Genomic DNA, 27,022 nt, shown 5'->3' on the forward strand with positions numbered 1-27,022 from the left:
ACTGTCTTCCCTTTTATAAAATAATTGGCTAAGTTAATAAAAATCACAGATTACAGAGAAAAAAAATGATTTTTTGATGCTAAGTTAAGTCCTTATCAATATGAATTTATTATGTTGTGCTTACTGAGCAAGTGAGTCAGTGCTTGGCTAAATGACGTGTAATTAGTTCCAGACTTTGAAGAGCATAATTATACCACTTTTGGTATTACACTTTGCATTTTCGTTTTAATGAAAGCAGCTAGATAATCATAGGTTTTAAAAAATATAAATACTTTCAGGCTACGATTTGAAGTCAATGTTAGTGAAGGTGATGTGTGTGATTTTGTGCGAACTTGACTCTCTAATCCTTTCTCTGCATAAAGAAAACATAAATAACTTTATACCATTTGATTTTATTATCCAGATTTCGGCTATAAATACGTATTTTAAAACGTCCCTCAGTATGTCAACAGTAAGTTTACAAACTTACAATGATAAATTCCAGGGTTCAGTTCCTTGTAGTGGACAAACTGCAGATAGTTTTGCAGTGAAAATAAAAACAACAATAGCATATTAAAAAACCGAAACAATTCGAAAACCCTCAATGTTCTGAGAGGTGACAATTTTATATCATTATTACTTAACAACTAAACAGGTAAATTACATTTACAGAAGTTTTTGAAAAGTCTTTTTTCAGTTTTAATTGTTTAGTTATATTCCTATAATCTCTCAGTATTGTTAAAATTAAGATTAAATATCTATATATCCAAAAATGTTACAAAAATGCACAGGCTTTCATAAGGTGTCCGAACTTTTTCACATGACTGTATATAGTGTTGTAAATGCTAGGAGTATATAGGTATAGGGTGTTGTAAATGCCAGGAGTATATAGGTATAATATAGTGTTGTAAGTGTCGAGAGTATATAGGTATGTAGTGTTATAAATGCCGGGTGTATATAGGTATATAGTGTTGTAAATTTCAGGTGGGAATAGTTATATTATATAATGTTCTAAATGTTAGGTGTGTACAGATATATAGTTTTGTAAGTGTCAGGTGTGTATAGATATATAGTGTACTAAATGTTGGGAATATATAGACATGTTATATAGTGTTGTAAATGTCAGGTCTGTATAGATATATAGTGTTGTAAGTCTCAAATGTATATATGTATATAGTGTTATGAATGCCGGGATTAAATACGCATATAGTGTTGTAAATGTGAGAAGTGTATAGTTATACAGTGTTGAAAATATCAGATGTGTATAGGTATATAGTGTTGTAAATGTCAGTTGTGTATAGATATACAGTGTTGTAAATGTGAGGAGTATATAGGTATATAGTGTTGTAAATATCTGGTGCGTATCGATATATAGTGTTGTAAATGTCAGGAGTATATAGGTATATAGTACATATAGATATTTCGTGTTGTAAATGTACATGTATATAGTTTTGTAAATGTCAGATTATATATGTATATAATGTTGTAAATGTTACGAGTGCATAGGTATATAGTGTTGTAACTATCAGGAGCATATAGGTATATAGTGTGGTAAATATCAAGAGTATATAGGTATATGGTATTGTTTCCTAATTTGCTTCCTCATTTAGTTTTAACGTGAGTCTTATCAAAGTCGTGTTTGAAACATATTTAGGTTTCTCGGGATGGTTGGAAGCTCCTGAGAAGTAAACGGTTGAGAAAATGTTCTGCCCCTTTTGCCTTAACACAACTTTGTTGTGTGTAGCCAATGGTGCAACGGTACAAACTCACAACGCAAGAAACCAGGTTTCGATACCCGTGGTGGGCGGAGCACAAATAACACATTGTGTAGCTTTGTGCTGACCTTCAAACAAAGTACAGCCCCAGTGGAGAAGCAGGAAGTCCAAATAGTTATAACATTACAATTGGAATTTCGATATCCGTAGTTGACACAACACAGACAGTCCATTGTGTAGCTTTCTGCATAGTTACAAATAAACTTATTTTGTAAGATAAGAAGAGTTTACTTCTACACTAGAAAAAAGTGAACTAAAAATAAAGACAAAAATTTTGAAAAATACTTTCTAAATCCTCAACTAGGATTAAGAAAAGTCTGTGGAGTTTGTAAGTTGGAAAGTGCAGCATCAGTGTCACGGAATTAGTTGCTATGTCATTCCTGGTAAATCAAGTTTTCAACGAGTGATATTATGTATAATAATAGTAGCTACTGCTTGTATACAGTTTCGATAAATAAAAGTCCCATTTGACAGTAACTGAATGTATTTATCGCTCAACGTTTCTCCGATGCAACGTGACAAAAATCATGTTTCTGGAGTATCGTGATATTAACACTTTTACCTCTTTTCGAATGAAATAAAAAGTATTTGTAACTCTAAATGACAAAAGCTCAACATAATTTCACTAATTAAACTCTACGCTGGTAGACAAGTACTTTGTATAATTTGATTTAAACGTAAGAAAAAACTTAACGTATGTATTGTTAAAACACATCCTAAATGTTAAGTTCTAGATAATGTCTGATATTTAATTTGATTTTCCCATACTACAAGTATATATGTATCGAGACATGATTTTTAGTGTAATAATCCTTCACACTTACAGCTGAGCCCCTGAAGGGGACTAACACATTCGATCGAGTCTCTACAGTTGTACATGCAGGAATCTCACATTATTTTGATTTGATTTTTGTTTGATTCAGAGCAAAGCCACATCAGGCTTTTTCCTGTGTTCACGGCGGGGAGTTGAACACCGGACTTTGGCGCTGTAACTCCGTAAACTTACCGCTATCTTACCAGGGGACCGGTGTTTTGAAATCTAAGTTTTGCAAGTTTCCACACAATATGTTGCATGATAGTTGAGGCAGCCTACCCTGAAACAAGCATGTTAGTAATCATTCTCAATACTTTTAATACATTATAAACGAACCAGTCAGTTGAAAGATCGCGGGCCATGTTTACAGCTTCGGTGTTATCTAATGATTCTAGATTCGTGACCCGCTGCTGCAAAAATGCGCTCCGCACTTTGGGGCCGTGAGTGTTCTATGAGAGGTATGGTAAAATCACGCTGTTTAGTCATATAAGAGTAACCTTAATACTGGTGGTAGGTATCTTCCCTTTTGTCCATCAGCTCAAAGTAACGAGCAACTATGACCCCTTTTGTAGCTTTCTGCGAAACTTTTAAACAAAGAGTAGTTCCATTTTTTCTAATCCAAAGTCGTACAGTACACTGATAACAATATTTCAAGTTTACTAGTGATAACAACGCCTTTTATTACAGAAACATGTTTTAAAGCCTACTGATAAAGGTTACGTTATTATGTATTATTTTAGCTGTTAATTCCGAGTTCTCTAAAGTACATAAAATTAAAACCAACTAAAGGCCTGTTTTATAAATATTATTAAATTATATAAACCATTGCCCAGTCTATTTTATTATGGTATACAAAGGGTATATCACCAAGCAACCACTTTCGGTTATAACAAAACTGTGCAAAACTGATATACACATTGTAAAAACAAGACCAGTTATGATATTCCTCGTACTGGTAGAAAAAGAAATCGTAACACGTAAAGAAAAGAATGTTTAATCGTCTGCTAGTCTACAATAGATAACTTGAGAAAACGATACACATAATTGATATATTTCCTCCATTTGTCGTTTTTAAATAACGTCACAAATTCTGTTTCGCCTTGAGATGCACGTACGTTAACCTGTTTGTTCACACACCGCACTCATTATTAGATTCTTTAACCGAGGTTAACGACCACAGAGCGTAGATGATGTTTTAAATGTCATTACAACCGAAATTCAGGCGTTTCCTAAGTGGTTAAAAGGCAAGAATGACGACTCGGTATTGTTGTGGATCCAAAGTTCAACGGGACGATACCGACATACGTGATTTCTTATTGTTGATCTTTTCACAGCGCGTTTCGCGTTACACCCGTTTTCTGTCAGTCCTCTCTAAACAAAAGCACTCAATGACTTGCCCTCTTCACATTCTTTGTATTTGTTCTTCAACCATCCAAGCACTCGTGATCTTTATTAAAACTATTTAAAGTTTTCTTATTAGATGTATACTAAATAAGAAACGGTTCGCCGTTCTTTTTGTTATATTTTTTGCGCAAATGTACGAAACGGGCAATCCGTGCTATTTTTTTTGTTAGGAATTAAACCTCGGATCTTAGCATCGTTGCATCTGAAGCTTACCGCTGACCCGCCGGTGTAAAAAAGGGGTCGACATACAATGTTATAACATTGTAGTTTGTTTGTTTTGAATTTCGCACAAAATTACTCGAGGGCTATCTGCGCTAGCCGTCCCTAATTTAGTTGTGTAAGACTAGAGGGAAGGCAGCTAGTCATCACCACCCACTGCCAACTCTTGGGATACTCTTTTACGAATAATGGGATTAACCATAACATTATAACGCTCCCTATGACTAAATGGGTGAGCATGTTTGGTGTAAGAGGGATTCGAACCCGTGACCCTCAGAGTATGAGTCGCACGCCTTAACACGCTTAGCCATGCCGGGTCCTAACACTGTAGTCATCAATATTTATGTTTCTATGAAAATAAACAGAAAATGAAAAAGTAGTTCTAAGAAATGTTATTATAACAATATTTCATAACTCGGGTGTCGAAACCCCTTTTGTATTTTGCCCCTAGTCCTTGAACTAAGATATTATACTATGTTTTTTACTAGTGTTTTGATTGGTCGGGATGAACACATTTCTATTTTTCCATTAGCCTCTTAACTGGAATACTTGGACTCTGACCTTTAGTTTTAGAACTGAGTTAGCTAAACCTAAGTTGTTACTATGTTTTTATTTTTAAATTGAACTGACCACTCATTCAATTCTATTTAGTTCCTAGCTCTTGAACTGGGGATCAGAAGTTCGATTTTTACCCTTTTAAATGAGCTTTACAAACTCAATTTCTTTGACTCTGGATTTTACTTTTCAAACTGGGATATCTAGACATTTATTTATGATTTTCGCCTATGTGATGAACATATTCAAACCGTCCTTTCTGATTTTGATCTTTTGGATAGAGGTATACATTATTTCATTTATCAATTTTACTTTGCAAACAAAGGTATCCAAACATTCATTTATCATTTTGACCTTTCGGTCTGAGTTATTAATCTGTTTAGTGCCGTAGATGAGATAACTCGTCCAAGCCGATCGGTAACAAAGTGCCACGGATGAGTTAATTCGTTCTCAATAATACCTAACTTCAACGCTAGATGTCAGCACCATATATACATTTGACCTACTTACAAATTGTTTCACTTTCGATCCAAAATGGCGTCACGACAAAAGTTACAAAATGAAGAAGCATTAGAGTTGTATTGTAGCAGCTGAAATACTTGGCAGTCAACAAGTTAAAAATTTAATACTTGATGGCTACCCACTTTTACTGAGGGATTCAAGCTTTAATTTTTATTTTTTACCTTTTGAGCTGGGATATCAAACTTGTATTCCTCCTACAGGAATATTTTCTATCCTTTAAAGTATTGTATCAAGCTTTAACGTTTACTGCTCGGATTACGCAATACAAAACGTGAGTCTGCAATACACAGAACTAATATGATTCCGAAATATTTAAACAGGCATTAGGAAAGAGAGTATTAAAATTATTATATGTGAACCTTAATCTATATTCTTAAAACTGGGTGTTGAAATATTCAATTTTAGGTTTAACTCTTGAGGAAATATAATGAAACTGTAACCAATATTCCCTATGGTAAATCAACACTTATTTTATTTACATCTAAAGCTTTTGAACTAATGTTGTGTATGAGACAGCCCATTAATAATAAGCTATGTTCTAGGGTCTGCAAGATTGTATGTTAAAGCGTTCAGAGAAATAATAATGTATACGTATATATATTAAATTTGATTGTATTGTTGATCCAAAAGAGGTAAACACATTGTTGTTGAATATCCAAAATAACACTAATCTTGCATGTGAAGTCTCCTGATTGGGTGAAAACTTACTGAATAAAACAATACACGAACAAGAGTTTTGAATCTTATTACCTATTGACTAAAATCTGATATAAAAGTTAAGTACCATTGCTTAAAGGGTTACGATTCTAGTAGAGGTTAAAGTTCATACAGTCGTCTGTTAGGAACTAGTGCCATTGTTCCTACTGTCTCTTCTGCGGCGAATTAATTTGTGCAAAAAACAAAAACACTAAAAATGCATTATTTTGACCTAGAAGAATAAATTCTTAAAGCCTTTTTGGTGTTTTTAAGTGCAAAGCCACACAATGGTTTATCCGTGATCTGCCTACCATCACTATCGAAATCCAACTTTAGCATTGTAAGTCTCACACTTGCCACCGAGCAACTAAAGAAGGGGGTTCTTAAATAAAAAAACTGATTATACTATTTGATGTCGATAAAACCCATTTGTAGAGAAAAATATATACGTAAAAACGGCTCGTTTCGGTTGAGATTTTTTTTCTTTTACGTAGAGGAGCGAACAACGTTTCGACCTTCTTCGGTCATCGTCAGATCACGTTTTTACGTGTACGTGATTTGTTTGTCTTCCTCCTCACTCTTCACACATAACATTACTAAATAGCAAACTGTCTTAGTTTAATAGCAGATAACCCAATGTGACGTTGCTCTAAAACAAACAGTCTTAGTATTCTTAGATTTAGGCTTCTGAGCAATAATATGCTAGACTCATAGCTGTTGTTCAACGCTGTGTCGCATTTTGAAAGAGCTAAAAATTTAAAGACAATCAAATCACCCTACACTACTTTGAATACAATGTAGAAAAGCCTATTTTTTCTCGGTAAATTAGAGAGCATAAAATTCCCATATAGAATAAGGCATATGTAAACACTGAAACATGAATGTCAAAAAAACTAAAATTCAAATGAAAAACTTGAAGGAGGTAAAACAGAGTCGGGGGAGACCATAGTTTAAAATTCTTCTCGCTTTAAGCTATTTGTTTAAAAATAAAACCCTACTAATCTAAAGCTACTGTGTCTTACTTGAACTATTAATTACGTTATACATTTATTTAGGCCCGGCATGGCCAGGTGGGTTAAGGCGGTCGAGTCGTAATCTGAGGATCGCGGGTTCGAATCTTCATTGCACCAAACATGTTCGCCCTTTCAGCTGTGGGGGCGTTATAATGTTACGGTCAATCCTACTATTCGTTGGTAAAAGAGTAGCCCAAGAGTTGGCGATGGGTGGTGATGACTAGCTGCCTTCCCTCTAGTTTTGCTAAATTAGGGACGGCCTGCGCAGATAGCCCTCGTGTAGCTTTGCGTGAAATTGAAAAACAAAACAAAAATACATTTATTCAGTCAGTAATCCACTGTAATGAAAATTTGAAGCCTTAGTTCTTAAACTTTACAATGTTCAGACTTTAATTTATGCACCAAAGTTTTGAATCAATCTGCTAAATTACACTGATTAAAATGTCCAAATCGTTATTTGATATATTCTTTAACTTTTAATATACTTTAAAACATTATTCCTTGAAAAACAACCCAGAAAAAATTCTTTCTTCTTGAATAAGATTTCTCAAACTTTTGCTTCGTCTATGCCCAAAGGTGTCACTAGGTGCTTAAAAGATTCGGGGCTCGATCTCATAGAGACGAGAATTTTCAGTGAGTTTATAATCATGGTTTCCTAGTCTGATTTTTCAAACACAACTGGGAATTCGGGGCATGGGCCTCGTATGTCAGCGCTTAACACTCGTTATTATAAATCGTACTAATTTTTCTTCGAGTAGAACATCTAAATTAAATTAGTATTAAAATCTCTTAAACTGATTGTTTCACAGATTTTACTACATATGTTTGATAAATACACAGTTACATCATTATGTTTCCGATTTTTAACATTAACACCCAGAGACTTATCTAGAAACCGACTGTCCTAACAAACACTTACTTTGTAATAAGATCAACATCTTACATTTAAACAACCTACATTTAAAGATACGAAATAAAGATGTAAAAATAGGACTGTCTCTAGAATCAAAATGCAATAAAATATTTTCTCAATAATTTACCTTTAAAAAAAGAAGAAGAAATAGTCTGATGTACTTGACACATTATTATGTTTTTACTTCATCATAATTAAACAGCATATATGGTGGACGATTTGCATTAGTTACAGCTGTTTCTTCTTCCTGCAGGAGAGACAGTGAGTATATATGGCATAATTTAAGGCAGTAATTAGGTCGAGAAATCAGTGACCGAAAGAAAGTACCTGTTACTCTCTTTTTAATCTAAAAGTTTACTACTTTACTTCACAAGCTAAGTCAATTATTAGGGTAAGATGGCAATGAGTGAAATGATGTTACATCTTTCCTTTCTGAATTACTGAACACAGTTTCACTAAACAACTCATTCACAGGATAACACTTAGTATCTCCACAAACATCAACATTTAGAACAGTCACTGATCTATATGATCACAGACTAAAAGCGAGTGGTATTTATTGCTTTCCAAGCTATCAGGTGATGCAAACTGTATAACGTAATCATTAGATTGTGAGATTTCCACCTGATTATGAAGTTAAGATGGTCATATGATAGAAAAAAAATCAGAGAATAAAAGGATGTTGAAATCCTTACTTTCTGAGCCATTGAGTGAATCTTCTGATAAAAAACACATAATGACATTTTGAAGCATCACTCTCATAATCTAAAACATATAATGACGTTTTTGAAGCATCACTCTCATAATCTAAAACATATAATGACGTTTTTGAAGCATCACTCTCATAATCTAAAACATATAATGACGTTTTTGAAGCATCACTCTCATAATCTAAAACATATAATCACGTTTTTGAAGCATCACTCTCATAATCTAAAACATATAATCACGTTTTTGAAGCATCACTCTCATAATCTAAAACATATAATGACGTTTTTGAAGCATCACTCTCATAATCTAGCCGAATAGCGATAACTCTATGGATTATGCTGTCCTTTACTCACCAGGTTGGAAATATGATATATATGGAAGCTACAGGCGAATTGTGTAAAACAAAAAGTGTTAGAAGACAAACGATTTGATGAATGTTAGAAAACTGACTCTAAATGTACTGTTGAAAAATAATGTACACTTTTTATTTTAATTCATATCATAAAAATAATCTTTCAATTTTGACATTGAAACGTTTGGCAGGTAGTGAATTTTCAGGGACAATATATTATTAACAAGCATGTTCATACTTCGACTGAGGGAAGTGATAAAACAGTTTTACCTGTTATTTATCTCTTGTTTCTCATAAAAAGTAATGCAGGAAACGTTAACTGGACTCACTTAAAATATTCGTGAAAAAGTGAAATTATCACCAGTGGGAGAAATTCTCCGAGTAGTTAGATATCATGAGAAATATATACACGTGAAGCATCCAGTGTTTTATTTAGTTAGATAGAAATATTTTGAGCAATGCTGACTGAGGTATTTTAAATGAGAAAAAAAATGTTTTTACTTATTTTCTTAACATTATTTCATTACAAGATGCAGTAATAACGCAATTAAAATTTGTAGTAGGGGGTGTGGAAAGTAACATCTCTGTGATTAAAACTTTAAAATTCGACTCAAAAACTAGTATACTATTTGGAAGTAAGTCCGTAAGAAAATACATTGAAGGCATTGTTGGAGGCTAGTGACTAAGAGTATTGTTGAAGTCGCCTGACTCGAGTCATCATGGATATTTAGAAACTAGATGCAGTCTCGACACCTATTTCTTCCTAATGGGACTGGGCTCTGTCTATGGAACAATTTGACAATGGGAAGAAAAACGGGGCCAGGTCATAGAATTGGGCGTGTACTCCTATAATACAGAATAGTGAACATGGAGTGGCACAACCCAAAGCAGAAAACCCTAAAGCCTAGGGCTCTGGAAGCTTCCAGTCTCTCAGGATACGTTAAGTCCATAGACGCATTGCTTGGCTAATAACTGCTGTAGTAGTGAGGGGTATGACCATAAAATATGATCCACTTTACCTACACGTTCGGATGAACGTTTGACTTATGGAATATACCTGACCCAACATTGTTATCTGGACTTCTGTATAAAGGATCAAGTCATGAATGGTTCTCGTTATCCTATTTCTTATCTAGCCAGCAGTTTCCACTTGTTGTTAAGTGTTCCTGAAGTGTTGCTTAATAGACCACCGGCATTACTGAATACCATCATTATAATACAATGGTAAAAATACCTCGGAAACAGGATCGGAGTACCTTCTCCAATCCACCAAAGGTGATCACGAATCTCTCCATGTTATAACAGTGTTGAAAAGGCACTCTGAACCAAGGAAATCTATGGACAGGAAGCAAGAAGTTAAGCTCTCGAATTACACCGTGTGAGCTGTACATTTTGTATATAATTCTTTTAAGTCTTCTGTGTGGAAGGTAGAACTTTATATAATGTTTATATTTTTATTTTTAACATATCCCGGTCGGTGGAAGTTTTTGAATTTATTAATTCTATAATGCCATTTGTCTTGTACATTCATAAGCTCTCATATTGGAGACAGTTTAATGGCAGCTTTTGCAATAGGGTTCTTTCTATTGGTTACTTATCAGTGTGCATTATATATAGATATATTTAGTGTCTTTGACTTTCCACGCTCAAAGAAACGTGGAAAGCTTGGAGTCTCACCCAAAGTTTGTTAAATGTAATGGTATCGCTCTTAGAATTCCTATCCACGTATGAGAAACAACAGGGAGTTAAAATTTGTTTTGATACGTTTGTGCATTAAACGTATTTCCTTTCTAATTTTATGGATGATTTTCGCTGTTGTTCTATATGTGAATGTTTAAAGTAACCTTCACCATCCGCCCGTTCACGTGAACGGATGTACGTGAATGTATTTATTATTTATATGTTCTTTAAATGTACATATCTCAAATCTTTAAACCTTTTTATTTCCTTACCTTATTGTGTCGAACATCACAAGCTGTAGTCTTGCTTAGGTGTAATTTAAAAGGGGCTTGAATTCTCAGGTATGTATTTTTTTAAGCGTTGTATTCGATAAAATATTTATTAAAGTTGTTTCTAAACACGTAATTCTCTATTGAAGGGCTTTTTTACTAATTTTACTTTCAATACTGTTGCTTTTTTCAATCTTGGAACAAGCTGTGTATAAGTTTTTTTTAGATTTGACTTTCTTTATCTTAGTTTTCTTTACTTTTATTTTTTGTGCTTGTATCTTCGTGTTAGAGGGTATCTTTCGTGTTTCTCATTTAAAGGGTCTTATCATAAAGTGTTCAATATTAAAATATTTGCTTTTAGCATTATCGACCCCCCAGTGGTTCAGCGGTATGTCTGCGGACTTACAATGCTAAAAACCGGATTTCGATACCCGTTATGGGCAGAGTACAGATAACCCATTGGATGTGTAGCTTTGTGCTTAATTAAAAAAACAACAACAACATTTAGCATTATTGTATCTATGTAAAGTAGCGTATCATTTGTATGTAAATTTCTTTTGGTTATTATCATTAGATTATCATGAGTGTGTGCCCCCCGCCAGTACAGCGGTAAGCCTACGGATACAATGCTAAAATCAGGGGTTCGATTACCCTCGATGGGCCCAGCAGATAGCCCGATGGGGCTTTGCTATAAGAAACACACACACACACATCATTAGTGTGTGTGTGTTTTCTTATAGCAAAGCCACTTTAGGCTATTTGCTGAGTCCACCGAGGGGAATCGAACCCCTGATTTCAGCGTTGTAAATCCGAAGAATTACCGCTGTAGTAGAGTGCCACAGAATGTGTTGTATTCTAATATTATAGTGTAATTGGGTCGCATTTATTTGTTTTATTATCTATGCGACATATTGTAGATGTTTTAGGGAAAATGTTAACACGCTTTTTAACCAGTTTGCGATTTTAAGGTCTGTGCACAAATCTACAGAAGATAAAACTAATCAAGTAACGAAAACCATTTATTCCTACAATAGATAGAGATATTAATTTAATGAAAAGTGAATATTTTAAAATGAAGCAAGGGATTTTTATTTTAAATTTAATTATTTTCCAATGAAAAACCTATCGTGCTGATGAAACGCGAATGTTTTTAATGTTACTTTAACATAAACTGTATCTTATTCGAATGAGACAAATATGGCAAATATTTTCAAAATTAAAAACAATATCTAAACTTCTAAAAATTTCAATTAATCTGAGGTCCTCAACCTGTAATGATATGTCTCTTTTGAACATGACATATTGGAAGCGAAAACTTGCATTCATTGAGAGCAGTGGATTTTCTTACGTTAAAAAAAAAAAGAAAATAGTGAATATGATTGATCAACAAGTGTAGCATTCCACTGATTAAAATCTGCTTGTAGATCAAGTGACAGTGTAATGAAATATTCACAAAACCAAAAACTTTCAAACAGAGTTAAACATAATTTTTGTTAAGAGCTTCAGAATAAGTTGAATGGAAAACTTATCTCTTAATGAATCCAGATGTAACGAAACACAATATTTACTGAAAATAGGGTTATATTCTGGCATCATATCTGAAGCAGTTTCTATATTTCATCTCTCATCCCACTGGTTAAAAACTGAAACATGAAGACGATATGGAAACTAATATGATGAAAAATAGTACGAGATTATTTTCTACAAAAGCTATTTTGTATTGAGAATTTGGACTACTTAATGTGCGTACACAGTGCTGTGAATTAATTAATTACCAGCGTATTTTTAGAACTGCTCTGGGAACAGTTTTCCAATTTTGCAGAAAATAATCATGTAATGTAATCATATTTTTATGAGAATTTCTATTGCTGATGAAATCAATTTAATTTTTACGTTTTTCAACTGTCTTTTTTTATCATGACAAATTTGTTACTTCAGTGTTGTGTTTTATGTGTGCTTCTACTGTTTTACGTTTGAATTGTGATATTCTCGTCATTGTTAATAAGCAAAGAAGTATTACTTATAATGCTTACTTTCATATTACATCTTGAAGCCAAATACACCTGAAGGTCTTCATGTAGTTTCATAATATAGAAAAATGAATTACTCAAACAGCTGTTAAAATTAAGAACATTTATATACTCTTATCTTTAAATAAGATATACAATACAAAATGTTTTCAAAAAGTAATTAAATATTCTTTATACTTTTGTAATTTCAGGTTTAAATAGTTGGAATTTTATTAGGTTTGTTTTGTTTTGAATTTCACGCTAGCCGTACCTAATTTAGCAGTGTAAGGCTAGAGGGAAGGCAGCTAGACATCATCATCCACCGCCAACTCTTAGGCTACTTTTTTACCAACGAATAGTGGGACTGACCGTAACATTATAACGTCCCCACGGCTGAAAAGGCGAGCATGTTTGGTGCGACAGGAATGCGAACCCGCGACCCTCAGATTACGAGTCGCACGCCTTAACCCACCTGGCCATGCCGGGCCGATATCGTAAATTTGTCAGAATAGCATGTATATTGTCTGGTTCATTTCAAGCTTTCTTTATTTTTCTTATTTCAGAAACTAAATCATATTTATAATGATTTTTGTCACGATGGATAAAACTTATATTCGTGTTATTTTCTTGTACGAAAGCTTAGTCACAATGCGGCGACAGCAACTCGTGATATCAGTCATGCATTTGGTGATAGCACAGCTAATGAGTGCACAGCGGTGGTTTAGGAGATTTCGCTATTGTGACACAAACCTTAAAAATGAGCCTCAGGGCAGCCATCAGAGAACCATTAATGAGAAAGAATTGAAGACCTTAATTGAATTAGATACCCGTGAGAAAACCTGCCGACAATCTTAATGTTCATTATTCAAGAGCTTCCCAACATCTTGAAGCAATTGTTAAGGTGAAAAAGCTCCATAAATGGTTAACTCTTCAATTGACTGAAAACCATCAAACAAGATTAGTTGAAATTTGTTCCTCTCTCCTTAATTGCAATAAAAACGACCAGTTTCTCCATAGAATTGTCACCTGTGATGAAAAATGATTTATGACAATCGAAAACGATTCGGACAGTGGTTTGACTGTGACAAAGCACCAAAACGTATGTCAAACCCAGCTCTTCACCCCAAAAGGCTTATGGTCAGTGTTTGATGGTAGTCAGCAGGTAGGATTCATTATTCACTCTTAAATGAAGAATAAACAATCACAGCAGAGATATATTGTTGTGAACATAAAATTATACATCAAACGTTGTCATGAGAACATCCAGTGATAGTCAGTAGCAGTGAACCTGTACTTCTTCATGACAATTCTCGACCTCATGCATGAAAGGACGTCCAATTCTTTAAAAAGATTAACAAACTAACCACTCGTTGGCAGAAGTGTGGTGAGCCGAAAGGAGCTTATTTTCATTAAATAAATTAAACAACAAAAATATGCACTTTGTTTCACATTTTATTTTAAAATAAAGCATTTTATATGCAACAGCCTGATATTTTTATCTAAATTTCTATGGATATAATATTATACTACATACGTTCAATGAACTGGTACATCTTTTTGAGTGCACATGAATGTGATCTTGTGAAAGTGATCCCAGATTTAAAAAAAAAAACATCACGAAAGACACCTGCAGCACATATGATCTCTTGAGAATCACGCATTGCACTGTGGCAGCTAAACTTCTCTCGTGTCAGAAGCTGATACTTCCAGCCATGACTTTGTAATGAAGAGATAAGGACCACTACATGACGTAAACCATAAATACTATTTCATGTAAACGTATTGCAAGTTTTCACCCATTTCACAACTGGCTCAGCATAGCCAGGTAGCTAGAGGCGCTCGATTCGTAATCTGAGAGTCACTCTTAGAGTCGGGTTCGAATCCCCTTCACATGAAACATGCTCGCCCTTTCAACCGTGAGGGCGTTATAAAGTGACGGTCAATCCAACTTTTCCTTAGTCAAAGAGTAGTCCAAAGGTTGGCGGTGACTGGTGATGACTAGCTGCCTTCCCTCATGTCTTACACTGCAAAATTAGGGACGGCTTGCTCAGATAGCTCTCGTGTAGCTTTTCGCGAAATTCAAAAGCAAACAAACATTTCACAAACACAAAAGTACTTTTGAAATCTTTGTACAATGACGAAATAACACAGGATCGACCAGCTTTAAAATGCATTATCTAATAAACTCTAAGAAAACAAGAGAATAAAATATTTCGTTGTTGAACTGCACTTTAAGAATTCATTTATTTAGAAAAGTCGCGACCCAGCTATACAAAGAAATTCTACACTAACTCAGTAATATTTTGAATCTGTTCGACCTACTGATTGATAAAAATGTTTTTAACAACAGTTTCAGCTTGCCATGCTTATCGTGACGTAACTGGTTTTACGTTTGTTGGATGGAAATATTTTAGCACAAAACCTACAAGTCGTATTATAGATCCCTTCCTCTCTGCTGTTCATATAACATCATAGGAATTTTTGCAATCTTAAGAAGCACAAACAAAATCTCGATACCTACAATTTTCCATACGCACCTTACGTTATTTTCCCTCTGGATTTGTTGTCACCTATGAGACAATAATTGAAATATCTGTTTGTATGAAATTAATATAATGAAACGTTTTTCAAGATAATGAAATAACAGCTTATGATAAGTTAACGTTTATTGTGGTATTTGTGGAATATATATATCCAAATTAGTTTTTGTATCAGTGTTTTATTTTCATGAAAATAAATTTTATTATGACTGTAAAGATATAAACGACTGTTTAAGTAATATTAATCTCGTTTATTTTATGAATGTTTAGTTGTTTCGTTTTATTTTTATTATAAGAGAGTTAAAAGCAGATGAGTATTGAAAGTTGTGTATGTGACTCATTGATGTCTAGAATATAGTGAGCAGACGATTTAGTAATAAATATATAAATAGTATGAGATGAGTGGAAAACAGCATACAGACAAAAGCAGACGAAAAGAATCCTAAACCCAATTATACAGTATATAATTACACCATTAAGAGGTATAACTAAAAACAGTTTCATTCTGACAATTAAAGAAACGAATTAAATTTTGAGTTCCGACAACGGCCATATGAGTTGCAAAGAGTACGTTGATTAAAGCCATTCGTAATGGACAAAAACGTATAAAATAATCAAAATCCCATAAAAATTCTAGGAAACTGGTAGAAAAACTTCAGTACTTTAGATTTTTATTTTCTTTCTTGTAACTTTAATGGTACCAAAGAAAAACTTTTATTATCAACTGTTGTAAATATTTATCAAAAAAAATCTAATCCTAGAATCTACATTGTATCGTTTTTTGATGATAAATGCTTCGGAGTTACGTAATCTTTTTTGGTTCTTAAAGTTTTATAGTTTCGGTTTTTTAAAGGTTGATAACAAACACACAAAATTATGTACACTGCTACGTGCCTGAAACAAAGCAGGTTTTAACAAAAGAAACTGGACACGTTAACCTTAAATACACATTTCAACCAATAACAAATGGATAGAAACACGCGAAGGGCACAAATGTCAATTACCAATATGAAAAAGTATAAAGATAAACCTAAATATCACAGCTTTCAGCTATAAAACATATAATAAAAAAGCAACAAGTTCAGACCCAGTTTTTAAGAAAAATTACAAATATTATGTATTTCTCATAAAAAAAGATGTCTGTCTCGGCAGATAACAAGGGAAAAGATAGCACTTAAATTTGTATAAGAATTTCTGCAAACATGTATTATCCGCGTACACTAATTTTGAACTGGTAACTAAGCTAATTTAATTCTAGTCCAACAGTACCTCAGACAACTCTGGAGATACCTTTGGTGGTCGAATAATAAGATTTAATCTTTAATCTTATAGCTCACCTGTAGCTCCAAATTTCGCGTTTTTTATTTTCTGTTTGTTCGTTTTTAATAAAGCAAGCCATCCTTAATTTAGCAGCATAAAACTAGAAGGAAAGCAGCTAGCTACCCATCACCACCTACCGCCAACTCTTGGTTTAACGTCTACACAGTTGAAAGGGCGAGCATGTTTAGTGTAACAGAGATTCGAACCCGTGACCCTCAGATTATGAGCCGAGTGCCTTATCCACCTGTCCATGTCAGGCTGACTAGAGAGGAAAGAAAACTAGTCATTACCACTCACCGTCAACTCAACTGTAGGCTACACTTCTACGAACTAACAGTGGGATTAAACGTCGTTTTATAACGCTCCACGGATGAAGAGGCGAACATGTTTGGTGTGACAGAGATTCGAACTCGAGACCCTCAGATTATTCATGCCTATTCTCTCGTCATTTAAGAAGTGAATGATGAGCTTTACCTGCGTGCGCAGCTTTTCAAAGAGGAGACAGACAAACGCTCGAACAAACATGACGGTTCGCAATACACAATGCTGGCCAAAATCTCAAGGCCAATGAACATAAAGAAAAAATATACCTTATCGTGCCAGTAACGTTGGAAGCCATTTGAACCATCCAGGTTAAATTTTTTCTCAGAGAACAAAACCTTCTTCCACTTTTTTACATTCCATGTTTGGTACTTTTCAGCAAAGTTTAACCGAGCTGTTTCGTGGTGTGGAAGGAGGCGTGGCCTTTGAAGACGTTTACGGTTTTTAAAGCCTTTCTCTCGTATATGCCGTCTTATTGTTCTTGAGCTGCATTCTGCATCCGTAAGGGCCTAAATCTGGTTCGACGATCGGCTGGTGTCTTGCTGGACAACCCGTTGAATCCTCCTGCTCAACGCCGGAGAAATTTTCTTGGGCCGACCACTTGAAATTCTCGTTCCGTATCCCTCAGGGTCTTTTAAGAAATTTGCGACAACAGTTTTACTACGCTCAATCTCACCAGCGATAGCACGTTGAGAAAGACCTTGCTTTGGCAGCTCGACAATTCTACCACGTTCAAACTCTGTCAACATTTTAGCCTTTGCCATGTTTTTACCCAATGTAACACAGGAGATGTCAGTGGGAGATGTTGACAACGCTAATGCTTGAACACAAATGACTAAATTTCGTTACGTGTTTACCGATTAACGCTTCGTTTCAGTATGGCCTTAAAGGTTTGACCAGCTAGTATTTAAGATAATTTCGTAGTGTTCACATTTTCCCTATTAAATGTTAAAAAAGTTTTTTTTTTTTCCCCTTTTCTTATTTTCATCTTTCGAAACTCTACTCAAATAAGTGGTTGAGTCTAACAACGTAAAATGTATATTTTTTCTTTATGTTCATTTGCCTTAAGATTTTGGCCAGCAGTGTATGTATAAAACGCATAACTAGAAATCACGTGACTAACCTATAACGGTAGTTTAAGGGTTTCGTACCTATTTAATTTCTTTTTCAAATGTTTCCAAATGTGATCATTATTACTAGTTTTTTATATGATGCCCAATTTAATCTTTACCTATGCGACCGAGGGTGGACAGAGGTTATGTTTTCATTCCTGTGTGTTGGTCAGCAAGATTTCTTGAAACCTGCTGAACAAATATGAATGAAAATTGGTACAAGTTTAGACTATGACCAAACTTGGAAACGTGTAAGTTTCAAACTTGTAATTAATTCCATAGTGAACAACGTCTTGACACAGAGTAGACAAATGTGGGTGTCAATAAGTGCGTTTCAAGTGAGCTTACCAATCATATGCCACTTTCGTATACACTTGTTAATCGCACACACACACATATGAAATTTTAGGAAAACACAGAAAGAATCTGAGAGCCACTCAGAACAGCACACACCTCTGCTACGCAGCATTGATCATATTTGGCTCTCAAGACAAAAATGTGTTCGTATGTCAACAGGCACGTAAAATTTCAGGTAAGGCAATGAGTCCATAAGTCCAAATGAGTACATAAATCCACTAACTGTCGTCAAAATCCGATCATTTTTGAGTGGGTCTGTAAGAAAATATAGTGTGAGAAATCGGTTCCAATGTTAACAAGTAGATATTTTTTATGACCTTGCTGTGACTTTGAACCTCTACAAATTCATCAGTTCTGAGTTAGATCGTAGTCCAGATGTATAACAACTTTCGTCCAAATTTATTCAGCTGTTTTCAAGAAATCTTGTTGACAAACACGTATGAAGGGATGAAAATATAACCTCCGCACATCTTAGGTGACGGACTTCAAAATATCATGATTAATAAATGAACAATTCTGCAGTATTTCATATCAAAAACTAAAGACAAAGCACATTGGTAATATCTCTTAAATAAGTGAAATGAAAGCGTTTGTTTGTGGGACTAGGGCAAGTAGAAAATGGTGAAATATATCTCTGGGTCTTGACCTTATTACAAGCAAACAATTTGGGATTTGAATAAAAAATAACTGACCACCCTTGTTAGAAACGATAAAAATCCAGTAACCCCAACACTTTCAAAAGGTGGACCTTTCGTCTTTAAGGGAAAACCTGGCATTTCCAATTTGCCCCTGAAGACAAAAGCGCTCGGGTTGTAGGGGTTTATTCATTTTTATCAAACCTTTTCTTGAAGCTACGTGTTTTCCTAGCATCATGGCTATCTTTGTTGTTGGCTTTAATAACCAGTGTAATCCTGCAAAGTGTGTTCTCAACCATATTTTGATATTTGTCTGATGCAATTCGTCTTCATTGTTCTTCCAAAGTCTTGGTTGTTTGATGATGATGGAAGGCTATATATAAACATTCTTTAACCTTGAATATTAACCCTTCCAGATGGTTTCATAGAGTTACCATGTTCATCATGGGTGACTCATGGTAAGACACTGATATTGTTACGTTGAAACCAGGTGATGATGGGTATCACGCTCTTTGTAGAAGAGAGTATTATAGTGATTTGATGTTTACGTGTATTTTCTTATAGCAAAGCCACATCGGACTATTTGCTGAGCCCACCGAGGGAATCGAGCCTCTGATTTTATCGTTGTAAATCCGTAGACTTGCCGCTGTACTAGCGGGGGGCTAGTGATTTAATAACACACTGAAATGCTTATTAAAAATAAACAGGTCCGACAGGAACCAAAAAGTCTTTTTTTACATGTTTCCTATGAGGTTATCTAGGCCAGGTATTAGGATTAGGTGATTAGGATGTTCGACTCTTAATCTGAAATTCGCGGATTCGAATCTCCATCGCACCAAACGTGTTCGTCCTCTCAGCAAGATTTAAGTTGATATTTCCTGCGGTAAGCAAATGTTTTAACTAACGTGTCAAATGACACAGTTTTTGTCTTCTTTCTTCTGTACATGTGTTTGATTATCACGAGAATATACATTTTGTCGCACTTCTGAATTGTGTGGGTTAAGACATTCGACTCGTAATCCGAGGGTCGCGGGATCGAATCCCTGTCGCAGAAAAAATTTCCTCGCCCTTTTAGCCGTGGGGGTGTTATAATGTGACGCTTAATCCCACTATTCGTTGGTAAAGGAGTAGCGCAAGAGTTGGAGGTGGGTGGTGATGACTAGCTGCCTTTCCTCGAGTCTTACACGGCTAAATTAAGGACAGCTAGCACAGATAGCCCTTGTGTAGCTTTGCGAGAAACTCAGAACCAAACAAACAGGTAGTCTTTACTGACTCACTTTGCATTGTTATAAGTTATTACCAATGTCATATAGAAAAGAAATGTCAAGTTACACATTGATACTATAGAACATGCTTACAATGGTTTAAAATTCAGTAAGCAAATGTCAAAACTTAGAGCAGAACAGTTCAGGTTTACGTTTATAGATAATATTCTGAATACCAGCGCTTATAAATAAAGCATAGCAGATGTATTGTGGGGCAAAAACTACGTTTCAGTGTTTATTGTACTCGAATTATGGGTTCAATAAACACATCATCTGAAATTCACTTTAAGAAATAAAAGTTACACTTCAAAGTTCTTCAGTCATAATTCGAGGACCAAAACACTTTAGCTGGATTTCGGTTTTTATAAGAATGGAAGTTCATAACTTAAATGTTACAGATTATGTCTAGAGATCTAACGGATTTCCATGCATTATCAAAGCTTAAGACTTAAAAATCTCAGCTGAATTATGGCTGTATAGATTAAATGTATAGAAGAGGTGTAAAAATAAAACTTCGAAGCATAAAGTTAAGCAAAACAGAGTTGAAGTTTTAAAGTGAGATTTAAATGTAATTGAGAATAACCAAACACCAGATACTGGGCTACTTTGTTAGTTTTAGAGCAAAGCCACGTTTAGTTGCCTGTTGTATCCACCGCGGTGAATCGAACTCCAAATTTTAGCGTTGTAAATGCGTAAACTTACTGCTGTCCCACCGGGTGACTCTCTTGAGCTACTTTAGTTCATAACGCATCCACAGGCTCAAAAGTACGATGCGTAACTTTATGAACATGGGACACGAACGTTGAACCCTCAGATTCACAATCCATCATGCTAAATATCAGGCCACTCCCAGCTCTTGAGATACAACACTTACTGTTTATAGTCACTTAAAACCAACCTTGACTTAAGAAGATCTAAAGCCGGTTGCTAAAATTTTGACATTTCGTAATATTTCAGATTGAGCTGTTTTATTTGATGGGCCCAAACTCTTGTAATAATAATCGGAAATGGATAGTTGAATCACTTGTAGGGCAGTTTATCTCTTTAGGACGTTCTTATTACTGTTCTGGAGGATTTTTAGTCTGACTTCCTGCATTTAACCGACCAACTGACGCCAAAAAAAAGTGATTTGAGTTACTGATGAGGTTTGTTTGTTTGTTTTTGAATTTCGCACAAAGCTACTCGAGGGCTATCTACGTTAGCCGTCCCTAATTTGGCAGTGTAAGACTAGAGTGAAGGCAGCTAGTCATCACCATCCACCGCCAACTCTTGGGCTACTCTTTTATCAACGAATAGTGGGATTGACCGTTACATTATAACGCTCCCACGGCTGAAAGGGCGAGCATGTTTGGCGCGACTGGGATGCTACTGACGAGGTGAAACGAAATTTACAATTAGAATCTACCATTGTTTCCATTATCGCTATAAATTATGTATAACTTTCCTTGTCAGTAACACATCAGAACGATTCGTTTGAAGGTTGGAATTTTCTGTTCACCGGATCAGTGAATTGAGATGTAAACAAACAGTGCCTGTTTATTTCTTAATTTAGTCTGATGAGACGAAAAAGAAAATAACTTATCTACTTGTTTATGTTTGTCTGTTTGAGATAAAAATAACACATTCACACGCGTCTGGCTACTTAAGTTTTCGAGTTTTTGTTTGTTGCTAAGTGCAAAATGACACATTGACTATCTGTTCTCTGTGTATCGAAGCCAGTTTTTAGTTATAAACATTTAAACTTTCCATTGAACCGTCAGTGTTTTTTAACCATACAACATTTTCTAGATAAACAATCTTCTTGTAAAGCTTACCTCCTTTAACTTGATACCAGTAACACCTACAATGAGGTTAATATCACGATTTAAATGTTATGTTATATGATGGCCGAGCTATAGTATAGACATCATAAACTTTTGACTTGTAAACAGGTTTCACATTAACTTTTAATCTTCTGAAAATGTGCCATATTTCAACTGTTCACCTACTTAATTTTTTTTTTGTAACATTTCTTCAATTTTTTCCTTAAATGTGAGAATATTATTAACAACATTGGGTCATCTTCTGTGACCACTACAAGAAATCTAAACCAGGATTTTAGCACTATAAGCTGGTTGACTTACCGCTATAAATAAACTCGGAAGGAAAATATTCCAAATATACACAAGGTGAAACAAATGAAATGATTCTAAACAATAATCTGATATCTTAGTGGTTTTTTTTTAAAAATGTATTTAAAGTTTTATAAGCATTCGAAAAATGAGTTAGTGTCTGGATGAACGTAGTGTTTAAGTTCCTTGTGTAACAACGTTCCCACCATGTAATATTTCTTACATCCGTACTTTTTTCATTAATAACTAATTTCAGTATTAGTTTTCTGAGTATCGCTTATATTGAATTTGCAAAACGTAGTAATAGTCCATACTTACACACATTTCCTTTGTTGGATAATGTTTTAAAAGCGACTGTTCTTGCAACAAAACACAGAAATAACTTCTATATTTGGGTTCCTTTTTTTGTTGCATTCGAAGCCATCTTGCACTGGGAAGGATTTCGTTGAGATGATTTTCGGAACCTACTATAAAAAAAACAACAACAATATTTTAGATGTTTTACACTATCTTAAACTGGAAAAAAATTGAAACGTTTTGAAGTTGTAAACGTTTTTTCGTAATGAAACGTCGTCAAAATTTAAAACGTCTGTTGAAAATACTCCTGACATCTATTGGCTAAAACTCTAACCAATAACGCAAAGTTTTTATTATTCAAATAACATATCACTGAGCAGAACGTTTTCATTTTGTAGTGTTAATAATTATCGTAAATTAAATAATTTGTGTCAACTAGAAAAGTTAATGTATTAATGAAATAGAATAAAATGTTATACATACACACACAAACATATGCGTATGTGTAAAACCAGTATTATGTGCAAAGAAATTGAAAGCTTAAATACAAAATAAAGGTGGCAGAATTCCATTAGAAGCACCTGCCAATATACGACAACTTGCAGACAGTGTGCGAAGATAACTCAGACGAATGGCATATTATCGAGGATTTTAATTTGACCAAATTATCATTCTTATATTTCACTGTTTCTCACCAATATTTAGTGTCCATTCATCCTTTTTCTTTTAAATATATGTTGAATACAAATGGCGTCCACAGAAAACAAAGTCAAATGATACATATTCCAGTAAGAATTGTGAAAATTTTTAATGATTTAGTTACTGATATGATAATGTATGCTAAATTAGGAATTTGAGTTTCCTTATTTGTGTCTCTCGTTGTCGTTTCACGTTTTGGGGCCGAAGATGCGCTGAAACAGTGACGGTTGGATCTCAGTTTGGTCACATAAGAGTCCAGGAGTTTAGTGGTCAGTGCTGTTTACTAGTTTCCTCCAGGGTGATACTTGAGTTTCTGCGATTAGCTGGAACATGAATTCGGGCTGGAAATATTGGAAAGGGAAATTAGTTGCGAATTAGTGGAGTACATATAAGACAGGTGTGGTTTGTTTTGTTTTCAATTTTGCGCAAAGCTACACGAGATTCATTTGCACTAATCATTTCTAAATTAGCAGTGTAAGGCTAGAGGGAAGGTAGCTAATCATCACAACCCACCGTCACCTCTTTGGCTACTCTTTTACAAACGAATAGGATGAATTGACCGTCACGTTATAACGCCCTAAGGCTGAAAGGGCGAGCATGTTTGATGTGGATTTGTATTTTAAAGACTTAACCTATTTGGTTAATTGTACTTTTACGCGACCCTCATTCGCACAGCGGTGTGTTTGCAGACTTATCACGCTACAACCCGGGTTTCAATATCCGTGGGGGAGAGAACACAGGTATTCTATTGTATAGCTTTGTGCTTACTTACAAACAATATAATTGTACGTTTTCTTGGGTGGTTATAGAAATAACTGTATCATGTTATCGTAAATTAAATAATTTGTGTCAACTAGAAAAGTTAATGTATTAATGAAATAGAATAAAATGTTATACATACACACACAGACATATGCGTATGTGTAAAACCAGTATTATGTGCAAAGAAATTGAAAGCTTAAATACTTTCAAAATACTTGTTAACTCAAGGTAAACTGCTACACTTTATTGTCCTTCAGATTTTATTATCAGAAGTACCTTTTAAACAGGAGTCTTAACGTGGCTGAATGGTTAGAGTTCTGAACTACGGATCTAAGGTTCATGTTTTGCGCCTCATCGGTTAAAATGGAAAAAAAAAAACACACGTACTTTGTACTCTTGGTGCTTTGTAAGTGATAGCTATATCCAAGAATTTTTTATTTTACTTTAGTAACCTAAGAGTTGACGATGGATGTTATTGTTTATCTGTCTTCCCTCTTGTCTGTTAGTTGAACATTGGGGAAGGCTAGCGTAGAAAGTTCCTTTCTGTAGCTTTGCACGAATATCAAAAATAACCTATACAATAAAAAAATGTATAAAAAAGCAGAAAGAATTCAAAACTCCTACTTTTCAAATACAACAAATGGCAGACAGGCCTTTGTGGTTTGATACTATACATCCAGTGCGTTACTTTGTTAAAACCAATACATTTGAATTGGTTTAATGGTCCCACACAAGAGAAGATTTCGATACTATTTTAAGGCAATGCTCGATAGTAGCCGGTTTGCTTACAACTCTCTCAGTTACAAAAGCCCCTAGAATCTTAAGAATATTCCCCTATTTTTACGACAGAAAGAAACATTTAATGCTATCACTAAATCGGATTTCTGATGGAACGTATATCAAGAAGCTGACAGAATTGACATTATACTGTATTACCAGACAAACAGCTACGATAATTGATATATTCTGTAGTTTGAGTTGACAAAACCTTCATAAAACATGGAAGGTTTATAAAATGCAAGGATAGAAACACAAGGGAAAAGAATTAAAAGATAAATGCTGGCCTGTCTTTCTGTATTAAATTATGTAATAGAGACATTGATTCCATAGTTTCTGTTGTTTCGAGTGAAGAAAATTCAAACAATCTCTATATGATATTTTTTATTATTTTCAGTCTTAGTTGGTTTTGTTTATAAACTTCCATTACAAAGATCCTAAACTCGTGAAAAGTTGTGTGAAAAGTCTGATTGTAATCACAATATATACTTTCACACCCACACCTACGTCATAAAATTCGTTGTCTAAATTATCCGTAAATTGTGCATCCATGTTGTCAGATTAAGCTAGTGAACTCTGGTTTTCCGTTCAGGCTTTTACTGCTTCAACCATGAAACTTATACCTAGTTTACTAATGTTAGTCATAAAAGAAACATCTCCTTTCTACATAGAAACGCAATGCAGCAGGTAACAGGCCGACTATGACATAAATTTCGGAATTCAGTGTGGTCATCCATAATTCATTCAGCTTCTCAAAACAGAATCTAAATTTAAATACCCCCAAAATATTAAAATTACTAACGCTTCATAAGAGGTCATTTCTTTTCTTAAAGTTGCCTAAAAAAAATATCTCAGTGTATCCAGACAATCCTAAAGAAGGACGCTTCGTAATAAGATAATTGCCCATCTTTATGAAACGTACGAGCCGAGCTGTGTATAATTTCTACCTACATCATTTTCTATATTAAATTTATTTTCACTTCGAAAAATATAGTATCATTTAGTCCACTGAAGGTGGACGGAGGTCGTTTTCACCCCTGTGTGTGTGTGTTTGTCAGTAACGAAAGTTGGTATACTATAAGTTTGGACTATTAACAAACTTAGAAGTCTTCAGTTTCGAAGGGTTAAGTTCACAAGTCGCACAAAAGAAGTCATTATCTATTAACATGAGGACCGATTTTTCACACTATTTTTGCTCTATAATTCATTCGTCCGCCGATGAGATAGCGAATTTACAATGCTAAAAATTCGATTCCCTTCTATGGACCCAGCAAACAGCCCGATGTGGCTTTGCTATAAGAAAACACATACAAATACGGTATAATTTAGTCAAAAATGATCGGATTTTGATGAAACTTGATGGACATGCATAATATTATTTTTTTTTAATGTCGTAACAAAAATGGTCTGTTCCTTTGATAATGACGGACATACAGACAGATTATTTTTAGGGCCGAATATGACCAACGCTGCGTGGCATAGGTATGCCTTTTACGCCTACAATCGTGAACATTTTAGTCCGCATGTTCGGTACCGGGTCTTAGATCGGTGAGGGCCTTGGGGGATCAGGTCCATTTTATACTTTTGGCCAGCCGTTTCTATTATCTCAGAATTTAGGTTCTTAGTGGACCTAAGCGTCCACTTGACACATCTTATATTTGAATCAAGCGACGCAAATCACTTGTTTGAGAGTTAACCAAAATAAGGAAGTTGTGAAAGTAAATGCTGCTTGTTTCGAAAAGTAATACCGCTTTTTTGGGGAGGGCCTGGCATGGCCTAGCGCGTTAGGGCGTGCACTTCGTAATCTGAGGGTCGCGGGTTCGCGCCCGAGTCGCGACAAACATGCTCGCCCTCCCAGCCGTGGGGGCGTTATAATGTTACGGTCAATCCCACTATTCGTTGGTAAAAGAGTAGC

At 34.8% G+C, this 27,022-nt stretch overlaps 1 protein-coding gene across 2 annotated transcripts in view; it reads right to left on the minus strand.

Annotated features, from left to right (window-relative positions):
* LOC143244968 (ras GTPase-activating protein raskol-like) overlaps positions 1-27,022 on the minus strand; it is a 147,909-nt gene that overhangs the window by 90,806 nt on the left and 30,081 nt on the right. For both annotated transcript variants that reach the window (XM_076490591.1, XM_076490590.1), the window contains exon 2: positions 22,891-23,039. In XM_076490591.1, coding sequence (XP_076346706.1) covers positions 22,891-23,039 — 149 coding nt within the window. The remainder of the gene's footprint in view (positions 1-22,890; positions 23,040-27,022) is intronic.

The sequence above is a fragment of the Tachypleus tridentatus genome, chromosome 2 (genome assembly GCF_004210375.1).
Source record: "Tachypleus tridentatus isolate NWPU-2018 chromosome 2, ASM421037v1, whole genome shotgun sequence".
NCBI lineage: Eukaryota > Metazoa > Arthropoda > Merostomata > Xiphosura > Limulidae > Tachypleus > Tachypleus tridentatus.